Source organism: Conger conger, chromosome 2 (assembly GCF_963514075.1).
Source record: "Conger conger chromosome 2, fConCon1.1, whole genome shotgun sequence".
NCBI classification, from domain to species: domain Eukaryota; kingdom Metazoa; phylum Chordata; class Actinopteri; order Anguilliformes; family Congridae; genus Conger; species Conger conger.
In genome coordinates, this window is record NC_083761.1 from 84,312,111 (window position 1) to 84,332,458 (window position 20,348).

Sequence of the window (20,348 nt, forward strand, 5' to 3'; positions counted from 1 at the left end):
TCCAAGCACAAACTAATTATTTTAAAAAGCGATGCTTTATCGCGGTTTTTGTATGAAACATTAGCCAAACATTAGCCGTGACAGCTATGAGTACTTCGACTATTGGGGGAAATGCACGAAAGTCACAGTTACCTCAGGTAAGTTAAACTTTTTATCAATGAGAAGCGATCCAATATGGTGCAACTGCCATTTTGAAAATCCACATACAGTTACATCTCAATCCACATCTCTGGACAATTGCTTTAGATTGGGGGGAAAAAATGGCATGACATTAAAAACATGACTGCTCGTTTATGTATTTTAACTTTGTCGGCATATTCAGATTCGATTCATCGGCATGCTTTTATCTTCAAAAATAAATTACAGAAAAAATCCAAAATTACAGAAGATGAAAAACAACATTCGGTGACTATACAAAGCAAAACACGGGTCCCTGGCTACATGGCAAAACAGAGGCAGATCTAAGATATGCATAGCCCATCTAATAAACACCGAACTTGGTAGCTAGACTATTAGGCTGCCGATGGCCATTTCGACTCTCTTGCAATTACCCTATAGCGCAGGAGATGTTTCCATAACCAAGCAAAACTTAATTATTTAAAAAAGACTTTAAACGATCGTTTGCCACGGTTTTTGTATGAAGCATTAGCCAGACTGCTAACCGTGACACCGTTGGCTCCTACGACTACCGGGGGAAAGGCACACAAGTCACAGTTACCTCAGGTAAGTTAACCTCTTTTTGCAAATCAGAAGGAATCGAATAACGTAACAATACAACTGTCGTTTTTTAATGAAGACCTGAAATCAGTGAATTGTCAGTATAGCCGATGTAAGTAAATCCACATGTGTGGAAAATTGTTTCGTGCTGGGTTACTTGTGTTGGGTTACTTTTCAGATGTAGGCTATTCAATCGACGGGTAAGCGCAAACCAACCCTCATTATATAAATAATTTAGTTGTTGCCATTACATCGAACACAATGCTACGTTTGTGTTCGATGTAATTGCCAGAAAGCGAGTTGTGAACTACTACTTCGACTACTGTGGCAAAGGGACGATGGTGATTGTGAGTTCAGGTAAATAGTTTAAATCCCGCTCCACTTTAATTTGCACTCGATTTCCAAATTTACTTCAGTTTCTGAAATGTTAAGCGAAAAGGATGCATTTTCAGTTGTGCGGCATTGCAACCTCCAACAAAGGGACGGGAGGCGGTTGTGATGACTCCCATTTCAGAAAAGAAAATGTTTTTTTTAAGCATAGGCATTTTTCTATGGGATATTCGTTTGTTTGAGTTGTGTATCCTAGTCTTCCTCTCTATTTTGTTAAGTTTTGCGGCATGCTTATTCGCCTTGAAAGCAACAGAAATAAGGTATATACTTGTCTTGGTATTCAGTGAAAAAATAACTAATTACAGCGAATTATGAAGGAATCTTAACTGAACTTAAAATGATGCCGCCAGCAGGATTTGTAAATTCGAGGGAACTAAAGTCATCCAAATCAGATCTGAGTTAGGTTACGTTCGTCTGGCAGCTCTTCAAATGTATAATTCCTTTATATACTTTAATTAACATTCAGAAGTGGACCGTCTCCGGTGGAAGACACACTATTTCGTTAAGCAAGATTTACTTATGGATTAAAGTGCTTAAAGTATGCGGACACATGCTGCCTCCAGCTGAGACTAAGCAGATGTTAGACATGTTTTTGCACTTAGTAACTGTTGAATTGTATCATTGCGACGGTGCTTTCGATTATTGGGGGAAAGGGACCGCCGTCACCGTGTCATCTGGTAAGATTAAAGCTATACATGTATCTATAATGCACCGATTGACTGGTCCGCGTTATATTTTTGAGATAAAGAGAACACTTTTCTGGCTGCACTTATTTGGGCGGAATCATTGCTTCTGTTCAGCACTTATGTTTGTTAACTATCAGGCATTGTGTAATAGGCTATATATTCAATATAAATACTTGTAACCTGCTACCTTAATTTTATTCGGTAGATGTGGTGCTATTATTTTTTTCAGCGATTTTGTCCTTGCATCGTGCAACAACTGATCACATTACTAACGCGTATTTGTGGGTAATAACAGTGTTGTGAGACGAAAGCTCTGTACGTTTACGTCGACTAAAGAAAGGTCTAGGCAGATTTCTCAAAATGTATTGCCGGTGTATGTCAGTTTGGTCTAAGTATTATTTTGACATAGGGCTACCTACAGGCTTATTTTATTGTACGTTAGTAAAGTATCTGCATACTTAAATGACATTCATTCGATTTCTTCAATATTTCAGAATTTTAAAATGTGTAATCTGTCTTATAGTTTTAAAATGAAAGCTGTTAGGCTATTTTGTAATTTGAAAAGGGAGGGGTGGTGGCGAAAGTATTATAATTTCTTTCGCCCTTTACAAAATATCACTGTCTACTCGAAACTTTGTTTGTAAGCAAATTTGTAAATGTTGCAACTTGGTATAGAAAGAGACTGGGTTCTGATGAATGTAAAATGTCACTGTTTCTGACGTGAGACAGGCAAAATCGTTCTCATATTAAAACATGTTTAATAACAGATGTTATGGACAGAGTGCGGAATCGTTAAGGATCAAGTCTTTGAATATAGCCTCGACAGAATGACACAATTATGCGTACAGTACAGTAGGCCTGTGTCGGCTTTGGATATGTGAAGGCTGGTGTTCGGGTGTTCACGTTTAGTTTAAATTGCATTTCATCATTACGACAATGCATTCGATTGCGGGGGGAAAACGAACCACCACGGCCGATCTTCGTGAAGTTATTTTTAGGACGAAGCAGTGAAGCGCGTAGAAGCTATCGTTATCTAGTAACCTGATTTCTTGAGAGTTACTCTCTTATAATCTCAGTTCCAACACACATGCGTGGAATTTATATTGTCTCAGTACTGCAAATTTATGTATGACGGTCAATCGGACTACATGTACGCCAAAAAAGAAAAAGAAAAAGAAATACACAAATCAAACTGTTATGAATGTACTTTAAACAGAAATGAAGTAGGCTAACATGTCTTAAGACCATGAACAAAAAAAGAATGTGTCTCTGTTCAGTATATGACAGAGAAATGGGGGATTCTCTGTATTCAACGTTTTTTTTAGTAGCCTAATAACACATATCAATGTGTCTAAATAAATATCTAAAACATCAGTTGAATATCCTGTTTTGCCTTAACTAAAAAAGAAAAGAAAAAATAAACAATATCGGTCTGTAATGTAAATGCCCAATAGGCGGTTTGCTTTTTATGCGCTTAAATTTCTTCTTCTTCTTCTTCTTCTTCTTTTCCTTCTCCTTCAGGTGTTAAAGAAGCTCCAACTGCCGTTGTGACAGCAAAACTCGAGCCGCCTAAAGGTAGGTGACCTTTTCTCAGACATTTGTTTTCTTTATTTCCTTTATTTCCGGTGTTGTTGGATTTCACTGTTGCTTGAGAACTGAAATTGTTTATTGCTTATTTTCACTGAAATTGTTGTATTTTCTCCGAAGCAAAAATCTTGTAGGTAAAATAACGTTTTAGTGGACAAATTGGTGGTACAGGCGGCACGGATGGTGCAGTGGGTAGCACTGCCGCCTCACAGCAAGGAGGTCCTGGGTTCGAATCCCCGTCGGCCGGGGCCTCTCTGTGCGGAGTTTGCATGTTCTCCCCGTGTCTGCGTGGGTTTCCTCCGGGTACTCCGGTTTCCTCCCACAGTCCAAAGACATGCAGGTTAGGCTGATTGGAGAGTCTAAATTGCCCATAGGTATGAGTGAATGGTATGAGTGAATGGTGTGTGTGCCCTGCGATGGACTGGCGACCTGTCCTGGGTGTATTCCTGTCTTTCACCTAATGTATGCTGGGATAGGCTCCTGCGACCCTGTTCAGGATAAGCGGGTTAAGATAATGGATGGATGGATAGTCAATAAGGTCAGAACATATGGATTCCAATACTTTAATAAGCTGCGTAAAATGTGTGTGTGTGTGTGTGTGTGTGTGTGTGTGTGTGTGTGTGTGTGTGCGCGCGCGCATGCAAGTATGGTTCTGTGGGTATGCCTTATATATAAATAAGTATCATACAGGGATAAAGTGTGCCCTTCCCACAGAAATGTACGCTGTTGTCTGCTTCCATGGTGATGTAATCCAGACAAGAATTCAACAAAAATATGTATCATATGTTAATTGTACAGATTGGGTTGGGGGTAAAACATACTACTACTACTACTACTACTACTACTAATAATAATAATAATAATATATTAGTGCTGCTCAAAAGAAACTCATGTGAACTCAATGTGAAGTGTTAGCGGAACCCAACCCAGTCATTGTACTGGCCATGGCCTTATAATGGATTCTGAAGTTTCGGCAACATGGATTTGATTACGGTTTAACTTTCACAACATCGTGCCCGTATGTTAACCTTGTGGTCGGACTACTACTGCAGGTGCCCACCAAAGAAAAGGACTATTAAAGTCGCTCAGAAAATGAATGCAAAAAAAGATAAATCGATGAAAAAATAAACAATATCGGTCTGTAATGTAAATGCCCAATAGGCGGTTTGCTTTTTATGCGCTTAAATTTCTTCTTCTTCTTCTTCTTCTTCTTCTTTTCCTTCTCCTTCAGGTGTTAAAGAAGCTCCAACTGCCGTTGTGACAGCAAAACTCGAGCCGCCTAAACGTAGGTGACCTTTTCTCAGACATTTGTTTTCTTTATTTCCTTTATTTCCGGTGTTGTTGGATTTCACTGTTGCTTGAGAACTGAAATTGTTTATTGCTTATTTTCACTGAAATTGTTGTATTTTCTCCGAAGCAAAAATCTTGTAGGTAAAATAACGTTTTAGTGGACAAATTGGTGGTACAGGCGGCACGGATGGTGCAGTGGGTAGCACTGCCGCCTCACAGCAAGGAGGTCCTGGGTTCGAATCCCCGTCGGCCGGGGCCTCTCTGTGCGGAGTTTGCATGTTCTCCCCGTGTCTGCGTGGGTTTCCTCCGGGTACTCCGGTTTCCTCCCACAGTCCAAAGACATGCAGGTTAGGCTGATTGGAGAGTCTAAATTGCCCATAGGTATGAGTGAATGGTATGAGTGAATGGTATGAGTGAATGGTATGAGTGAATGGTGTGTGTGCCCTGCGATGGACTGGCGACCTGTCCTGGGTGTATTCCTGTCTTTCACCTAATGTATGCTGGGATAGGCTCCTGCGACCCTGTTCAGGATAAGCGGGTTAAGATAATGGATGGATGGATAGTCAATAAGGTCAGAACATATGGATTCCAATACTTTAATAAGCTGCGTAAAATGTGTGTGTGTGTGTGTGTGTGTGTGTGTGTGTGTGTGTGTGTGTGTGTGTGCGCGCACGCATGCAAGTATGGTTCTGTGGGTATGCCTTATATATAAATAAGTATCATACAGGGATAAAGTGTGCCCTTCCCACAGAAATGTACGCTGTTGTCTGCTTCCATGGTGATGTAATCCAGACAAGAATTCAACAAAAATATGTATCATATGTTAATTGTACAGATTGGGTTGGGGGTAAAACATACTACTACTACTACTACTACTACTACTAATAATAATAATAATATATTAGTGCTGCTCAAAAGAAACTCATGTGAACTCAATGTGAAGTGTTAGCGGAACCCAACCCAGTCATTGTACTGGCCATGGCCTTATAATGGATTCTGAAGTTTCGGCAACATGGATTTGATTACGGTTTAACTTTCACAACATCGTGCCCGTATGTTAACCTTGTGGTCGGACTACTACTGCAGGTGCCCACCAAAGAAAAGGACTATTAAAGTCGCTCAGAAAATGAATGCAAAAAAAGATAAATCGATGAGCACACTGAAATATGCTCCTGTCCATTGCACATATATACACACCGAAGCCCGTTCGTTGCTTGCCTTCTCTGTAGCTGCACTCAGCAGTCCGTTACATTACTCACAGCTGTACTCTGTCTGCTTCTAACTCTCAATAACAGATGTGAGGAATTCTTACTGTATTTTTGGATTTAGCATTTAAACCGCTTTAAGTGAGTTATTGAAAGTTAAAGATACGGGCCTGGATGTGTGGATACTGTTTCCCCCCCACCCCTTGTTCAGCACAAGTAGTGCGCTACTGTGCTTCAGAAGGAAAGAAAATGTGTCATATCTAGGTCGAAAAAAAGGACACAAAAGTACTTAGGTAACTTACGAAATGGTGTGATTATCTTCACTGACTCAACTGTAGGGCCCCACCGGTCCGGTTTTTATGCACTAAAATGTTAAGGATCCGTTCTGCCCAAACCACATTTCGTTGAGTCCCATTTGGACAGAATTTGACATAACATTTTAAAGCGCGCATGCACGCTGTGTTGATTTCGCACTGAGCATTTTTGAGTGTGAATCTACCAATGGGTCCCACGTCGGGCAATGCAGCCAAACCACACGTGCCATCATAACTGAGACGTATCGAGTTTCCTTTCCGTACAAGCGTTACGGTTTTTTTGCTTCCACATTTATATGCTTGTGCTTGTGTCCGTGTTTCGGCGGTGTCTGCACACATTTATACACGTGCTTGTGTTTGTTTTTCAGTCGTAATCAAGTCCGCCGCTCTTTATCTAATGATCCCGACTGAGGACCAGCTAAAGCACAACAAGACCGCTTCCTTTGCCTGCTTTGCCAGCGAATTTTTTCCCAAGGAACTCACTTTTACATGGAGCAAGAATGGCAAGGTGTTGACTGGTGACATCACAACCCTGCCCGTGGTGGAAATTAGCGGAAACTACAGCGTCTCCAGCTTTCTGCATCTTTCTGAAAATCAGTGGAAATCTGGAGACAACGTCTCCTGTGCAATTAAACACCCAGGCGGAGACTTCGTAAGGACGGCCATTTACAAAAATCCCTCTAGCGGTACGTTTAAAGTGTCTATCTACATATCTGTCTGTCTATCTCTGTCTATCTATCAATCTATCTACCTGCCTGTCTACCTGACTGTGCCTCTGTCTATCAATCCGTCTATCTTTCAATCTGACTAATCGTCTGTCTCTCTTACTATCTATGTCTCTGTTTGTCTATCAATCTGTATGTCTGAATATCCATCTGTCTGTCTGTCTATCTCTGTCTATCTATCAATCTATCCATCTGTCTGTCTACCTGACTATCCGCCTGTCTGTCTATCTATCTGTCTGTCTATTGCACTGGGTTTTTCCTCTATTTGCAGTGTTCCTTTTACATAAAATTAACCCCAAAGTACACACGTCACTCTGGATAAGCGTGTAGCGGCTATGATGGCTTCACATGGCTGCACAATGGCCCTTGGCCTTTTGGCAACTGCTTTCATTCCTTATGGTACTGCATGTCATTCTCACATTCCCATTGATCTCTGTGTGCAGATCAGTAGTTTTGCCAAACTCAAGACAGGTGGTGACAAATTGCCTTCTCACATTTTGTATACCTGCTCCACAGATTGTGGAGGAATTCCCGTTCAGGTGACAATCCCCGAACCATCCACCACGGAGCTGTTCCTGCATGGCCGGGTGGAGCTGAAATGCCAAATCACCGGGGAATTGGGAGTCGTCAGCGATGTTGAGTGGCGAAATGGAGATGGCACGGTCCTCGTGTCCGACAGCAAAGTTGTGGGAAATTCCCGAATCGTAACGCTCCTGGCCAAGAAAGACGACTGGGCCAATGGAACAAAGTACACATGCATAGTGATGCACGATTGTTCCGGACCTCCAATTTCCACGCCCTACAGTCGAGATATCGGTAAGTTCCTCCTCCGGGCTCCAACTTGATCAAAAGAAGAAAAAAAAACATATATATATATATTATGATCACGTTTTATCTAGTTTATTTGTCTGTTGTGTTTCTGGCTTTCATAACATGACCCCCCCCCCCCATTGTTTCGATACCCTAGTCTTTTGATTCTGTCCACAAATCAGTGATGGTACCCCACATTGTAGCTCATTGTAGTATTGTAGTTTCATCAAGTATTTTAAGCCTGTAAGGAATAAGGTCAGAAATATGTGATTAGGATGTTCTGAACTGAACATTCTAATGCCGATGCAGGATTCACTACTGGCACGTTTAGTTCTAGGGTTCTAGAAAACAGAGTTGAAACATTACAAAAAACCTACTCTTCATTACATTACGTTAAAGGCATCTGGCAGACGCTCTTATCCAGTGACGTACAACAAAGTGCAAAGTGCATACCCATAACCGGGGACAAGTGCACTGAAAGACCGTTAGAGGGCAGCACAGTTTTAATTGCTAAGAATCAGTTTCAAGTGCTAATAAAGATAAGGACTTGGGCCTTGTAGATTAATCTGATAATGGATTATATCTTTATACGACACAACGCAAAAGAATAATACACATTTATGTAGGAAATGGTGACGGTGAAAGGGTTTCTTTGATGCCCCAAAGTAAAATATAGGTTTATGATTTCACAAAACACAGGGGAATATACACAGTAATTAATTGCACCGTAACTGAATTCAGTGCAATGCAAACACACTTGCAGTTAACAATAACAACAACAACAACAATAATAATAATAATAATAATAATAATAATAATAATTTGTTATTTAGCTGACGCTTTTATCCAAAGCGACTTATAGTTGATTAGACTAAGCAGGAGACAAATTCCCCCCTGGAGCAAAGTGGGGTTAAGGGCCTTGCTCACAATAATCAGACATGTGAAACTTTCCCTTGTACGCAGACAGGTGTTGTTGATTCTTTGCCTCGGGCTTTGATCTTGTGCGCCCTTCACAGCAGTGCTGTAAGCACTGAGTTTAACCAAAGTCATAACCAGCATCGCATATTTTCAGGACGTGAGATGCAGCGCCCCACCGTGTTTATAATGATCCCAACCGAAAGGGCTAGCACCAGAAAAGTGACCCTGGTCTGCTACGCTAAAGGATTCTACCCCAAGGAGGTGCTATTCTCTTGGTTTGCCGACGACGTGTCCATGGATAGACCAAAGTTCCAGACCAGCAAGGCGGTTGAAATGGATAGTCTATACTCTGCGTACAGCCAGCTGTCTGTCAGCATTGAGGACTGGGAGAAGGGCACCGTGTACGGCTGTGCGGTACACCATGAGTCTGTGTCCAACAACGAAAACAGAGCAGTAGTCAGGACCATCGACAGCATCTCCCAGAAGGCCTCCACCGTTAGCTTTGATATGTGTCGTTCTGGCAACAGCCCGGCTTGACAACGCACGCTCCCGTTCCTGTACCTGTCCTTCCTTTGTGCCTGGTTCAGTCTGACTGCAGTGTCTGTCTGTCTGTCTGAGTGTGCCTCTCTATCTTTAAAGTTTTTAAAAATGCAGAAACAAAATGACAATAAAAATAAATGAATAAAAAAGAGGCATGTCTGTGCAGTCTGTGTGGTTTACATGTTCTAATCTGGGGTGGGCGGTCAAGGTAATGCAAACATCCCGCCATAGCCCTCAGAGCCGAGACAAGGGCTCACTCCGTGAAGATACTGCTAGAATCTAGCTTTTACATTGCAGGGTAAAACGTGAAAGACATGCAGCACTCTTAAACATTATTATGATTTGTTTAACACTTGGGTCTGATTCATGAGGTGATGTGGTGAGAGGTGAGGCTCATGCCACCTGTTTTAGCCCACAGAGAGGAAAAGGCTAGGAGCTGGTTCTCAGCATTAGCAGTTGTAAGCCCAGCCTTGTCTACCATACTGCAATTCACAGGATGGTGAATTGGTACTTTAGATAAAGCCTTGCATGTTCTATGTTGCACATTATGAAATGCTACCATTTATTTATATAAGAAAAGCTATCATAAAAATGATGCACAGAATGTGAAAGAAAAACAACAAATTGTTGCTTTAGGAAAAATAACATTTAGGTCAGCTTAACAAAAGGAGTTTAAACTAATTAGAGACAAATGGTTATGAGTGAGAGGCACATTTTAGATGGGAAAGATATGAAATTATAATACATATTAAAGAATATAATATTAAATATATTAAAGAACATTATACCTGCCACACAGCTCCCCTCCTCCGTGAGTCAGTTCATCCACAGTCAGTTGTGTCCTTGGGGTTCTCTGCCATTCCGCCTATAACACAGAGAAAAGGGGCTGGAAAGGTAGCCGGGACATGCTTTTACCGTGCTGTTCGCTCAACAAACCGCTGTGTCCCCGTTCATGTGTCTCTTGGTCTGCGTCCTCTATCGACTCTGTGTCTAAGTCTTTCGTAAGAGCAGTGCAGGTTCTACCATCTCTCTGGTTCGCCAAACGGGTTCTTCAGAAGCCAGGTGATGGAAACCAAAAAGAATAAAATAACAATAACAAAAAAAAAGAGCAAAAGAGAGCTCTGGTTGTCATAAATACTCCACGCGAGAGACTAAAGGAGAAGGTCTGCCAGGAGTACGTGTGAACGTCCAGCAAGGAAGACGCCAGGAAAGCCATCGTTAAAAGCTCCAAAAGCTCTGTCCTCGTAAAGAAGGAGGTTCCCTTACTGCAACAAAAAGACCCAAACTGCCGATGCGAAAGCGATTCGATGAAACTCTTTGGGGTTCAATCGATACACCGTTTGTCATGAGCTGAGGAACTTTTCAACACTCAAGCAAGATAGCAATTCAATCTCTTCAGAGGCCCATTCTACAACGGTTGATAAATCACACACTTATCAGTCAACCATACAAGTAGTTAATTATTAGTATTTCCTCTTTAAGAGCTTGCAGAGGAAGATTAATCACTTGCCATCCAGAGTGATGTAGCGAAGCCACTGAATGTCAGAACACTAATTTTTAGTTATTATTCACCACCAACGCGTATTTTGAAGCTTGGTTTGACATTAAAAATAATGTATTTTGCCCAGATGAAACTTCTCTCAGTGAGATGGACTGTCTGAGAGAACTAATTTCTTACGACATGACCAAAACGAAAAGCCCTAGGCCTGACGCAACCCAGATCAAAACCTTAAAAAGAATGGGAAAATATGTTAACGGAAGACTGACTGGTGTTTAATACTTCACGCAGACACATTTCATGGTACAGGGTCCACTGAATTCTGATGCCGACTTCCAACCAAAAGTATTATTTCGCTAACAAAAAGCTAACACTGCTGGCCATATACAGCATTGCTCTTGGTTCCACAACAAGTCCCAGGCGAGTCAAAGCTACCGTTAAAGCTACCGTTAAAACAAACACTCAAATAACTTTTGGAATTACGAGTGGAAACACCAACGATAACAACAATAAAGATATTTACAGTGATATACAACTGTACGAAGTAGCTAACGGGTAATAGCCATTGACAACGCGTGCGCGTGGTAACAATACAGCAGTGCGCAAGATGCAGCAGTGCGCAAGATGCTTTTTTAATTTACACCATTTTTTTAAACTCATTTGATGAAAAGCATTTTTTTTAAAAACAAATGTCCAAATGTCGTAGTTTATTTTAAAGGATTTAGAAAAACGATTAATTTTATTGTATTTATTTATCTGGAAGTCTGAGACTGCGCCATATCATAAAACTGAGGAATAATTATAAAGGCAACAAACATTACATCATGGATTACTACTTGGATTATGTGGGCCACTGTGGGTGACAGTATTTTAGCTGGAGAACCGTGTCAATCAGAACAGTTATAGTCATTCTTTAAAGCTAAGCTACATTCTACATGGCCGACCAAAGGGCGATTACGTAACCTTCTCCACCGTGCCCAATTGAAAATACACGAGGAGCAACATCTCACCGCTATAACAATCCAAAAACATTTGATTGTCAATGGAAACATTGCTGGAAACCGTCGACATGGTATAAGAAATGGAGACAGCGTCTGCTTACCGGTTCCATGAATTCCTATAGGAACTAATCAATGGCATGAAGGCAGTTAATGGAGGCCATGTTTCTGGCACCAGGGCATGCACACTGGGTTCCAATACCGGATCCTGGGGATGACTAGGAATTAATTATAAAATGAAGCATATCATCTTCTGTGGGGCTCCGAAAGCAAAATGTCCCTGGGGAGCAATTCAGTGTGAAGAAATTTCCAAAGTTTTCAGAATGCTGTCCAAAATTGTATAATTTGGCCAGGGTAAGTGCATAGATGAATGCACCTCAGTGGGTATATTCGGCACCAGAGGCTTAATAAATGGAGAACATGCCCATCCCCTCCCCTGTTGGAAACACGGACAAGTTTAAAACAGCATATAAATGAGAAATTTTGGAATGCAGCCACGTTGAATCGATACTGCTACAAAAATTATATTTGCCAGGTATCAAATAGGCTGTTTATGCTGGATTGGCACTTTAAAAAAGGAAAGCAATGGAGTGTTTATTATTATTATTATTATTATTATTATTATTATTATTATTTTACCTTAAACCATTGGGACAACAAAAGTTATGAAATAAGCACTTAGCACTAACAATAAGCTAAGGAGAAGAAACAATGGTCTTTTAAAATAATGAACCAATGAACCATGCGACGGTTCTAATGCTGTCTCCTTCCTTTCAGAAGACTGCAACTCCATTGATGTGGAGGATGACTCCGGCGCAGCCGACACTGCCATTGCCTTCATCTTCCTCTTCCTCATCTCTCTGTTCTACAGCATCGGAGCTACTGCCATCAAGGTAACCACATAGGTAACCCGGGGCAGGATGGGCAACACGCACGGTTTCCTTAAACAGGGCTTAAAGCAAGATACAATTCTGTGGCTAAATTGTTCAGAATAATCTGAAATTCCTCTTTTAAGGCGGTAGCTAACGTGGCGGTTATTCGTTGAATGTAAAGTAGGCTACTCTAAATATAACTACGCTAGTTTACTTATAAATGTCGACAGATAGAAGTGCAAAAGTCATGGTTTCGCAATACTATGACAAAACAATTAGGTTAATTTGCGAAATATTACACAAGTTATGCTGTTATTACATGGAGTTACGATTAGCCATTTTCCAATTTGATATGGGATGTTATTTTAAACCGGCAAATACCGCTGTTCGACGTCGGACTTCTTATTTCTTGTAATATGCCGTGTAATGTAATGTAATCGATTTTCATTTTTTAATGTGATTGGATAGGACGCATCCAGAACAAAAACAAAGACACGTGGGATCGCGTTATGACATTTAGGACTTTGTGTTGCAAAAGAAGGGATGTTATCATATTGATAGATTACGCGAAATTAAATTCCTCCTGTATATACTATAATTTTAGGGGACAATTTGCAAAGTTATGTATTATCTTGACTTGGTCAGGGAGTTGTTGTCTTATTTTCTCTTTTATTGTATATATATTTTTTAATTCTTTTATTTTTCGAGAATATTGTTTTGTGGAAAAAACGGCCAAACGCCGGAAATTCGCCACCGTGCCTGAGAACTTTAAGCCCTGCTTGAAGACATGCATGTCAGCTTCTGTGTAGCCTACTCCTTGACCAAGAAAGTGGAGTTGGTCCACAGGTGCTACACTGTGGATGCTGCCCACTGCTCCTAACTAACTAGGATGGGTCAAATGCAGAGGACAAATTACCCCGAGGGGTTCAATAAAGTATGTCTTAAATCTTATTGAGGAGAGCCCAACAACTGGTGAATAGGCTACCATTCTGTTCACGAGCCTTTGCTAAACGTAAATATTAGTCTGTAGCTGCATTATATGCAGTTAATGAGTACTTAAGTTTCGGGACAATAACGCAATTTTAAAGACTGCAATTCCTAAATGGTTCACTCCATATGGACACTAATACACTCAAGTGAACTCAGTAGCTACTTACGGATCTACCCCATGGTTTGACTTAGAGCTAACTTTGATAGACAGTGAAGGCTTTTTTCACTTCTTGAAAATCTTCTCCATTTTGTTTAAAAAACAAACAAACAGATGAACTGCAAACACTCCTGGAATTTAAATGACCAAACATATCAAATAACAAGCTCCTTTTCAGCTTGAGAAATATAGCTAGCCTACAGTATGGATCGTTCTTAATCACGTGACAAGACTGACGCGTTGGAGGACAAGCGGCCATAGCAACCTATAGCAACCCATAGCAACCCATAGCAACCCATTCATTTACATGGTCAAACACAGGTGTTAAACTAGACCGACATGAGATGGCATCCATTAAAAATGATCATGATGGTGCCCAGTCAATATCAGTTTACATATAAAGGTTGGATGGTTGACCTTTAACCGAAGAAAACAAAGATATTATGAGTGGGACGTCTCTGTCGAGCAACCCTCTGCACCAGCTGTACTTCAGTTCATACGTAGCCTTAGTTCGCTATAACTTTAAATCCTACTAATACTCTTGATTTATGCATTACTAACATGAAATCGGTGACAACACGGAAAACAACTAAGAAGGATAACAACGTAACTAGCTAACAGTCCTATAGCCTACACCTACACTCAGTAGGTGTAATCACATGGGCTAACGTTAAAATATTTTCTGCAAACAGCATCATTTTTCCGTAACACCGTGGAATTTTGCATTTATACCACACAACATTTATCAGCTAATTTTATCGTCGAGTAGCTCGTAGCTCGGTAGTTTGGACTAGACGCTTGGTAAAACTGGCTCATGCTGAATGTGAGGAAGTTATATGATACTGCGCATTAAAAGTAAGCTTTCCAGTGATAAACGGATGCGAGCAAACTCGTATATACTCAAAATCTTGCCTACTTATATTACCAATCCACCATGCTCTTATTTCTCTTGACAACCTTCGCTTTTCTTTTCTCTGGTGGGTAAATAATCTTTGTCGAACGAAAAAACGACTATCTCGCCCGATCAGCTCGATTTGAGCAACCGTAGATTTCGCAGAAATTAACCATAATGAATGGGCTATGTGTTGTCGCTTTATACTCCTTGTAGTTGACCTGATAGTGGAAGATAATACCACCGTTTCAATGATTACACTATGTGTATGGTGAAATCAATATAATTACTTACCATTTCTATCTTTTTTGAACGATAAAACCATTTTTCTCAGTGCATAGTCATTCTAAGCCAATTATTTTCTTATTATAAGCTTTGGGGTTGGGTAAAGCATCACAAATCTTGTTGTTAGATCCTGAAATGTAATAATTTTTCTTCATGAAAAATCTGAAATCGTGGGGACTGGCTCAAAACAACGCTGTTGATGATGATGATAAGCCTTATTTTTACAGACAAAATCAGTCAAAAACAGTAAATCTGTGTTTCCGAAAAAAGTATGGCCTATGTGTTTGTGTGTGCAACTGAACACATAACTATAGGTTTGACGGCAATAGTCAGTCATTTTCTGTTTAAATAGACATGGAAATACTAAATATTGACGTAAATAAAGCATTTTTTTGTGAGGAAGTGTCAGCTTGTATTGTTCATTCAATTGTGACAAAGTACACAGTTTGTTTGTCATGTACTAATATATATGTTCTTCTCTCATTACAGGTGAAATGAGAGACACACAAGAAGAAACCTGGTTGTGTGCTTATGTGTGTGTGTGTGTGTTCTGCTAGTGCAAATATCTCTTATAGACATGACATGATCTTATATAAGCATGATTTTCTACTGAAACAGTCCTCTGTGTTTGTAAATGACAAAATAATATGATATCCTGTGATGTTACTCTGTACATATTTCACTGTAACTCCAAATATTTCAAATAAAACATGTCGCTTGCCTGTCTTTGAAAAAGACAAACATTTTTGTTTTTGTATTTTATTATAATTTCATATATATTGGATCCATAAATGCAACACTAATTGGACAAATATTTGTCCGTAAGTATTTGGACAGTGGTACAATTCATGTTCTTTTGGCTCCATACTCCACCACGTTCGATTTGAAATGAAACAATCTATGTGAGTCTTCGACTGTCACCTATAATTTCAGAGTATTTACCACCATATACGCTGATCCATGCATGAATTACAACCGTTTTTATTCATAGTCCCTTCATTTTAGGGGACCACAAGCAATTGGACAGTTGGCTTCTCAGTTGTTTCTGATTTGTCGGGTGTATTCACTCACTTACTCGGTGCAGGGAAAAGAAAGCTTTCAGTGTCTAATCTTGTCTTGATTCTAGGCTTTTGATTGCCTTTGGAGCCTTTGGCGTTTGTCAACATGAGGACCAGAATTTGGCCAATGACAGTCAAGGTAGCCATTATGAGGTTGACCCATCATGGGGCAAACAATTGCCTTCCCGAAAAACAAACTAATTGGAACATCATCATTAAGAAGGAAGAGAGCACTGGTGTATGTTTGGGATCATTGCCTTGCTGTGGGATGAAGCACCGTCCAATTTTGTCATTCGATTGAACTTGAGCAGAGAAAATGTTCCAGTACACTTCAGATTTAACTCTGTTGCTGCTACCAGCTGTTACATTATTGACAAAGGCACGTGAGCCAGCACCTATGACACCCCCGCCACCATGTTTCACAGATCGGTGTGGGCTGCTTTGGTTGTCGAGCCATTCCTTTTAGACACCGCACTTTGCTCTTGCCATCACTCTGATGCAAGTCAGTCTTGGTCTCAGCTGTCCACAACAGGTTTTTTCCAGAGCTCTGCTGGCTTTTTGACTGAACAGTGCAGGTGCTTCTTAGCAGACTGTAATCCTGTTTTTAGAGTTGTGCATCTTGCAGTGTAGCCACTGTACATATGCTTGTGAGGTCCTCTGTGGAGAAGAGTCACGAACACATAAATCTTGTAAATATATATATAAAAAAAAAAAATCTAAACTGACTTACAGTTGATTAGACTAAGCAGGGGACAACCCCCCTGGAGTAATGCAGGGTTAAGGGCCTTGCTCAATGGACCAACGGCCTTGTGGAGCTTATTGTGGTGACACCCGGGCTTGAACCATCAACCTTCCAGGTGCCTAGTGCTTAGACACTAGGCTACAGGCTGTCCCAGTCATGTACCTTAGCCACTAGGCTACATGCTGTCCCAGTCATGTACCTTAGCCACTAGGCTACAGGCTGCCCGAGTCATGTACCTTAGCCACTAGGCTACAGGCTGCCCCAGTCATGTACCTTAGCCACTAGGCTACAGGCTACCCCAGTCATGTACCTTAGCCACTAGGCTACAGGCTGCCCCAGTCATGTACCTTAGCCACTAGGCTACAGGCTGCCCCAGTCATGTACCTTAGCCACTAGGCTACAGGCTGCCCTAGTCATGCACCTTAGCCACTAGGCTACAGGCTGCCCCAGTCATGTACCTTAGCCACTAGGCTACAGGCTGCCCTAGTCATGCACCTTAGCCACTAGGCTACAGGCTGCCCCAGTCATGTACCTTAGCCACTAGGCTACAGGCTGCCCCAGTCATGGACCTTAACCACTAGGCTACAGGCTGCCCCAGTCATGTACCTTAACCACTAGGCTACAGGCTGTCCCAGTCATGTACCTTAGCCACTAGGCTACAGGCTGCCCCAGTCATGTACCTTAGCCACTAGGCTACAGGCTACCCCAGTCATGTACCTTAGCCACTAGGCTACAGGCTGCCCCAGTCATGTACCTTAGCCACTAGGCTACAGGCTGCCCCAGTCATGTACCTTAGCCACTAGGCTACAAGCTGTCCCAGTCATGTAGCTTAGACACTAGGCTACAGGCTGTCCCAGTCATGTAGCTTAGCCACTAGGCTACAGGCTGTCCCAGTCATGTAGCTTAGATACTAGGCTACAGGCTGTCCCAGTCATGTAGCTTAGATACTAGGCTACAGGCTATCCCAGTGATCCCTCGGTGATTCCAAACATAGTGCTGAAGCAACAGAAGTGTTTTTCTAAGCCAAAAAACAGGAAGATTCTTGACTTACCAAGTCATTCACTTGACCTGAAACCACAAGCTGAGGAGAAACCTGAGGCAATTAGCCCCTGAAACAAGCAGGAGCTAGAGAAACTCACACCTGGTGATGTCTATGGCTCACATACAAAGGATATGCAAACACGACTAATCTCATTTACATTAATATGTTGCAAATTTTATGGTGCCCTGAAATGTGGGGGAGGGGGGGGGAGTGGGCGGGGAGGTGTATGTATAAAGTGCTGTATATGCTGAAGCCAAAATGTATAAAAACAAATAATAAAATCATAAATTATAATCAAAATATGTGGATTACATAGGCAAATCAAGAAACAAAATTACAGCATGCCTTTGTCCCAAATATTATGGAGCTCAATGTACATATTGTATATAAATATACATAAATGTATACATACTGCGTATAAAAATATACTCACGAATACGGCATATTTGTCACACTGACTGGTTTCAGATGTTTATACAAAATGTAAACATTGGATATACTGTATAATACATAAAATATACGTTCAACTTAATTTTAAACCTTTTAAAATGACTATTTAATTTATTTAATGAAAAAAGTTATCAAGCACGCATATACCCTCTGTGAAAAAGTGACTGCCCCAATGATCTTAATTACTGGTTGCACCACCTTTAGCAGCAATAACCGCAATCAAACACTTCCAACAATTCGATCGTAATATCTCACATCGATGTAGACAAATGTAAGCCACCGCATAGTTTCAAATGATTACTGATACTTTCATGAATATACATTTGGGGTTTAATCACCTCTATTCAAATTAGGGTGTGGGAGGTGAAGCCTCCAGCTGTGCTGTGACTAAAAATGCATGAGCTCATCGAATCTCACACTGAACTTACTCCATCAAAGTTAAGTGATTTATTCAAATTGAGGTTTTTAGCTCATGTTTTTCATTTCATTTATTTATTATTGTTTATCTACGCATTTCCTGAAGCTGTGTCCATGTGTAGATTGAAAAGCTGAACATATCTTTGTGCCTTATCGAGATACACAGAATTAATTACAGTCAGTCACAACAAAACAATAAACTACTTAAATACATTACATACAACCACATCTACCCTAAACTTTTGAGAAGGTAGTTCACCTTTAAAGTCTAGTAATGGCCTATCATTATTGTTGCAATATTGTTCTGTTATTTTTGTTTGGAAGCACAGTACACATATAATTGTGTATCTTAATATTTGATCATTAATTGATTCATAAAAAGGGTATAAGTAATGATTAATTCAGCATATCAAGTTTTAATCTGATTACCCACCTAATTGGTTGAAACGACCATCTCTGCTCAAACTGCTAAATTATGTTACATCAGGAATTAAAATCATAGCATAGATTAGCTCTAAAAATGACATCCATGGCTATGAGACCCAGAGGGTCATCAACCAAAAGGTTAATAACTCCCTCTTTTATGTTTTCAATTTCATATCACATAAATTAACCTAGATAGTATTAACTTTCCAAAGAGATACATTTCTCTAGTATAGCCTGCAGGTCATTGGTGTCATTTTATTTACATATAAGCCTACATTTATTCACCTATACTGTATTTATTTTAGGTATTCCCAATTAACCCTCCTATTATGTTTGGGGTCAATTTGACACAGTGTTTGACATTTCTTTAAAATTGATACTGTATGATTTTTCCTTTTTTTTATTTGGTAGGATTAAATAGTAAAAATGTAACAGACATGATGCTATGCAAGGTCCTGTACCAATTTGCTATTGAAATGTACTGTGCAGTGTTATTGTGAGATTTCTTTGTGAATGATTCTGGTGGCACTTACCCACACAGGCGCCCCACATTTGAATTTATCCATTTCATATTTATGGATAAAAGGCTAGTAATTTGGAAGACAATGGGAAATCAGTCTATGACAATATTTTTGTGTATATTTCAACGGTTGGCCTGTAAAACCGGTCATAAAATCTGAATAAAATAGGCACGTTAAAACGTTTTAGGTTTATTTGAAAACCTTTGAATATATACGTGTAAAAAATTTAAGTATATGTTTATCGAATTAATCTTTTATTTTATTTTTTGCAGTGTAGCCTTGGTCCATGCAGCATCAAGAAGTAGCCTACACGCGCTTCCGTAGCCTACCTACTAAATAGCCACTGCACGGCGGCTTGTGTGGTGGACGGGTCATTTTATTTGGGTTTATTTGATTTGGTTTACGGACTCATGTCGCTAACAATTAGTAAAAACGGGGTTGAGTTTGGTCTTGGGTTCAGGGTCGTTTCTCACAGCTGTGAGTAGCGGAGAATAAGGAAACGCGACGGTGCATGCGGGCAGTTAGGCTTCAGCAAGCAGATCGTTCTGTGGATAGAAACATGAAGTAACACCCAGGTCCCGAAATAGCACCCGAGATTGTGCAAACAGAACCGAAACTCAACCGCAAAGAACCGTCACCTGCAGCTCGCCGATGCCCCGGTGCAGCTGCGTTTCTCGTTCTCTGCGCGGATTTGCATTACGCGCATTTGCTTGACCCGGCGCCCACTATAGCAGCGTTTTTTCTTTTGCTACCTTTACGCCGGCGTGGCAAGCCAAACCAAACATGAATTTAAAGAGCAATGTATTTCTGAATCAAAT

The 20,348-nt window shown here is 40.6% G+C and overlaps 1 long non-coding RNA gene and 1 gene segment (V, D, J or C); one reads left to right on the top strand and one right to left on the bottom strand.

Annotated features, from left to right (window-relative positions):
• The first annotated feature begins 1,642 nt into the window (after positions 1 to 1,642).
• On the top strand, positions 1,643 to 15,615 carry LOC133113918 (Ig mu chain C region membrane-bound form-like). The segment is given in 7 exon segments: positions 1,643 to 1,784; positions 3,315 to 3,368; positions 4,612 to 4,665; positions 6,558 to 6,875; positions 7,431 to 7,730; positions 12,456 to 12,571; positions 15,364 to 15,615. Coding segments are annotated over 7 exon segments (978 nt in total).
• Positions 15,616 to 15,839: 224 nt separating this feature from the next.
• Positions 15,840 to 17,855, bottom strand: LOC133113937 (uncharacterized). The gene is made up of 2 exons (XR_009705518.1): positions 17,726 to 17,855; positions 15,840 to 16,589 (listed from the first exon to the last, which is right to left on the bottom strand). It is a non-coding gene; the product is annotated as an uncharacterized LOC133113937 (long non-coding RNA).
• Positions 17,856 to 20,348: the final 2,493 nt, after the last annotated feature.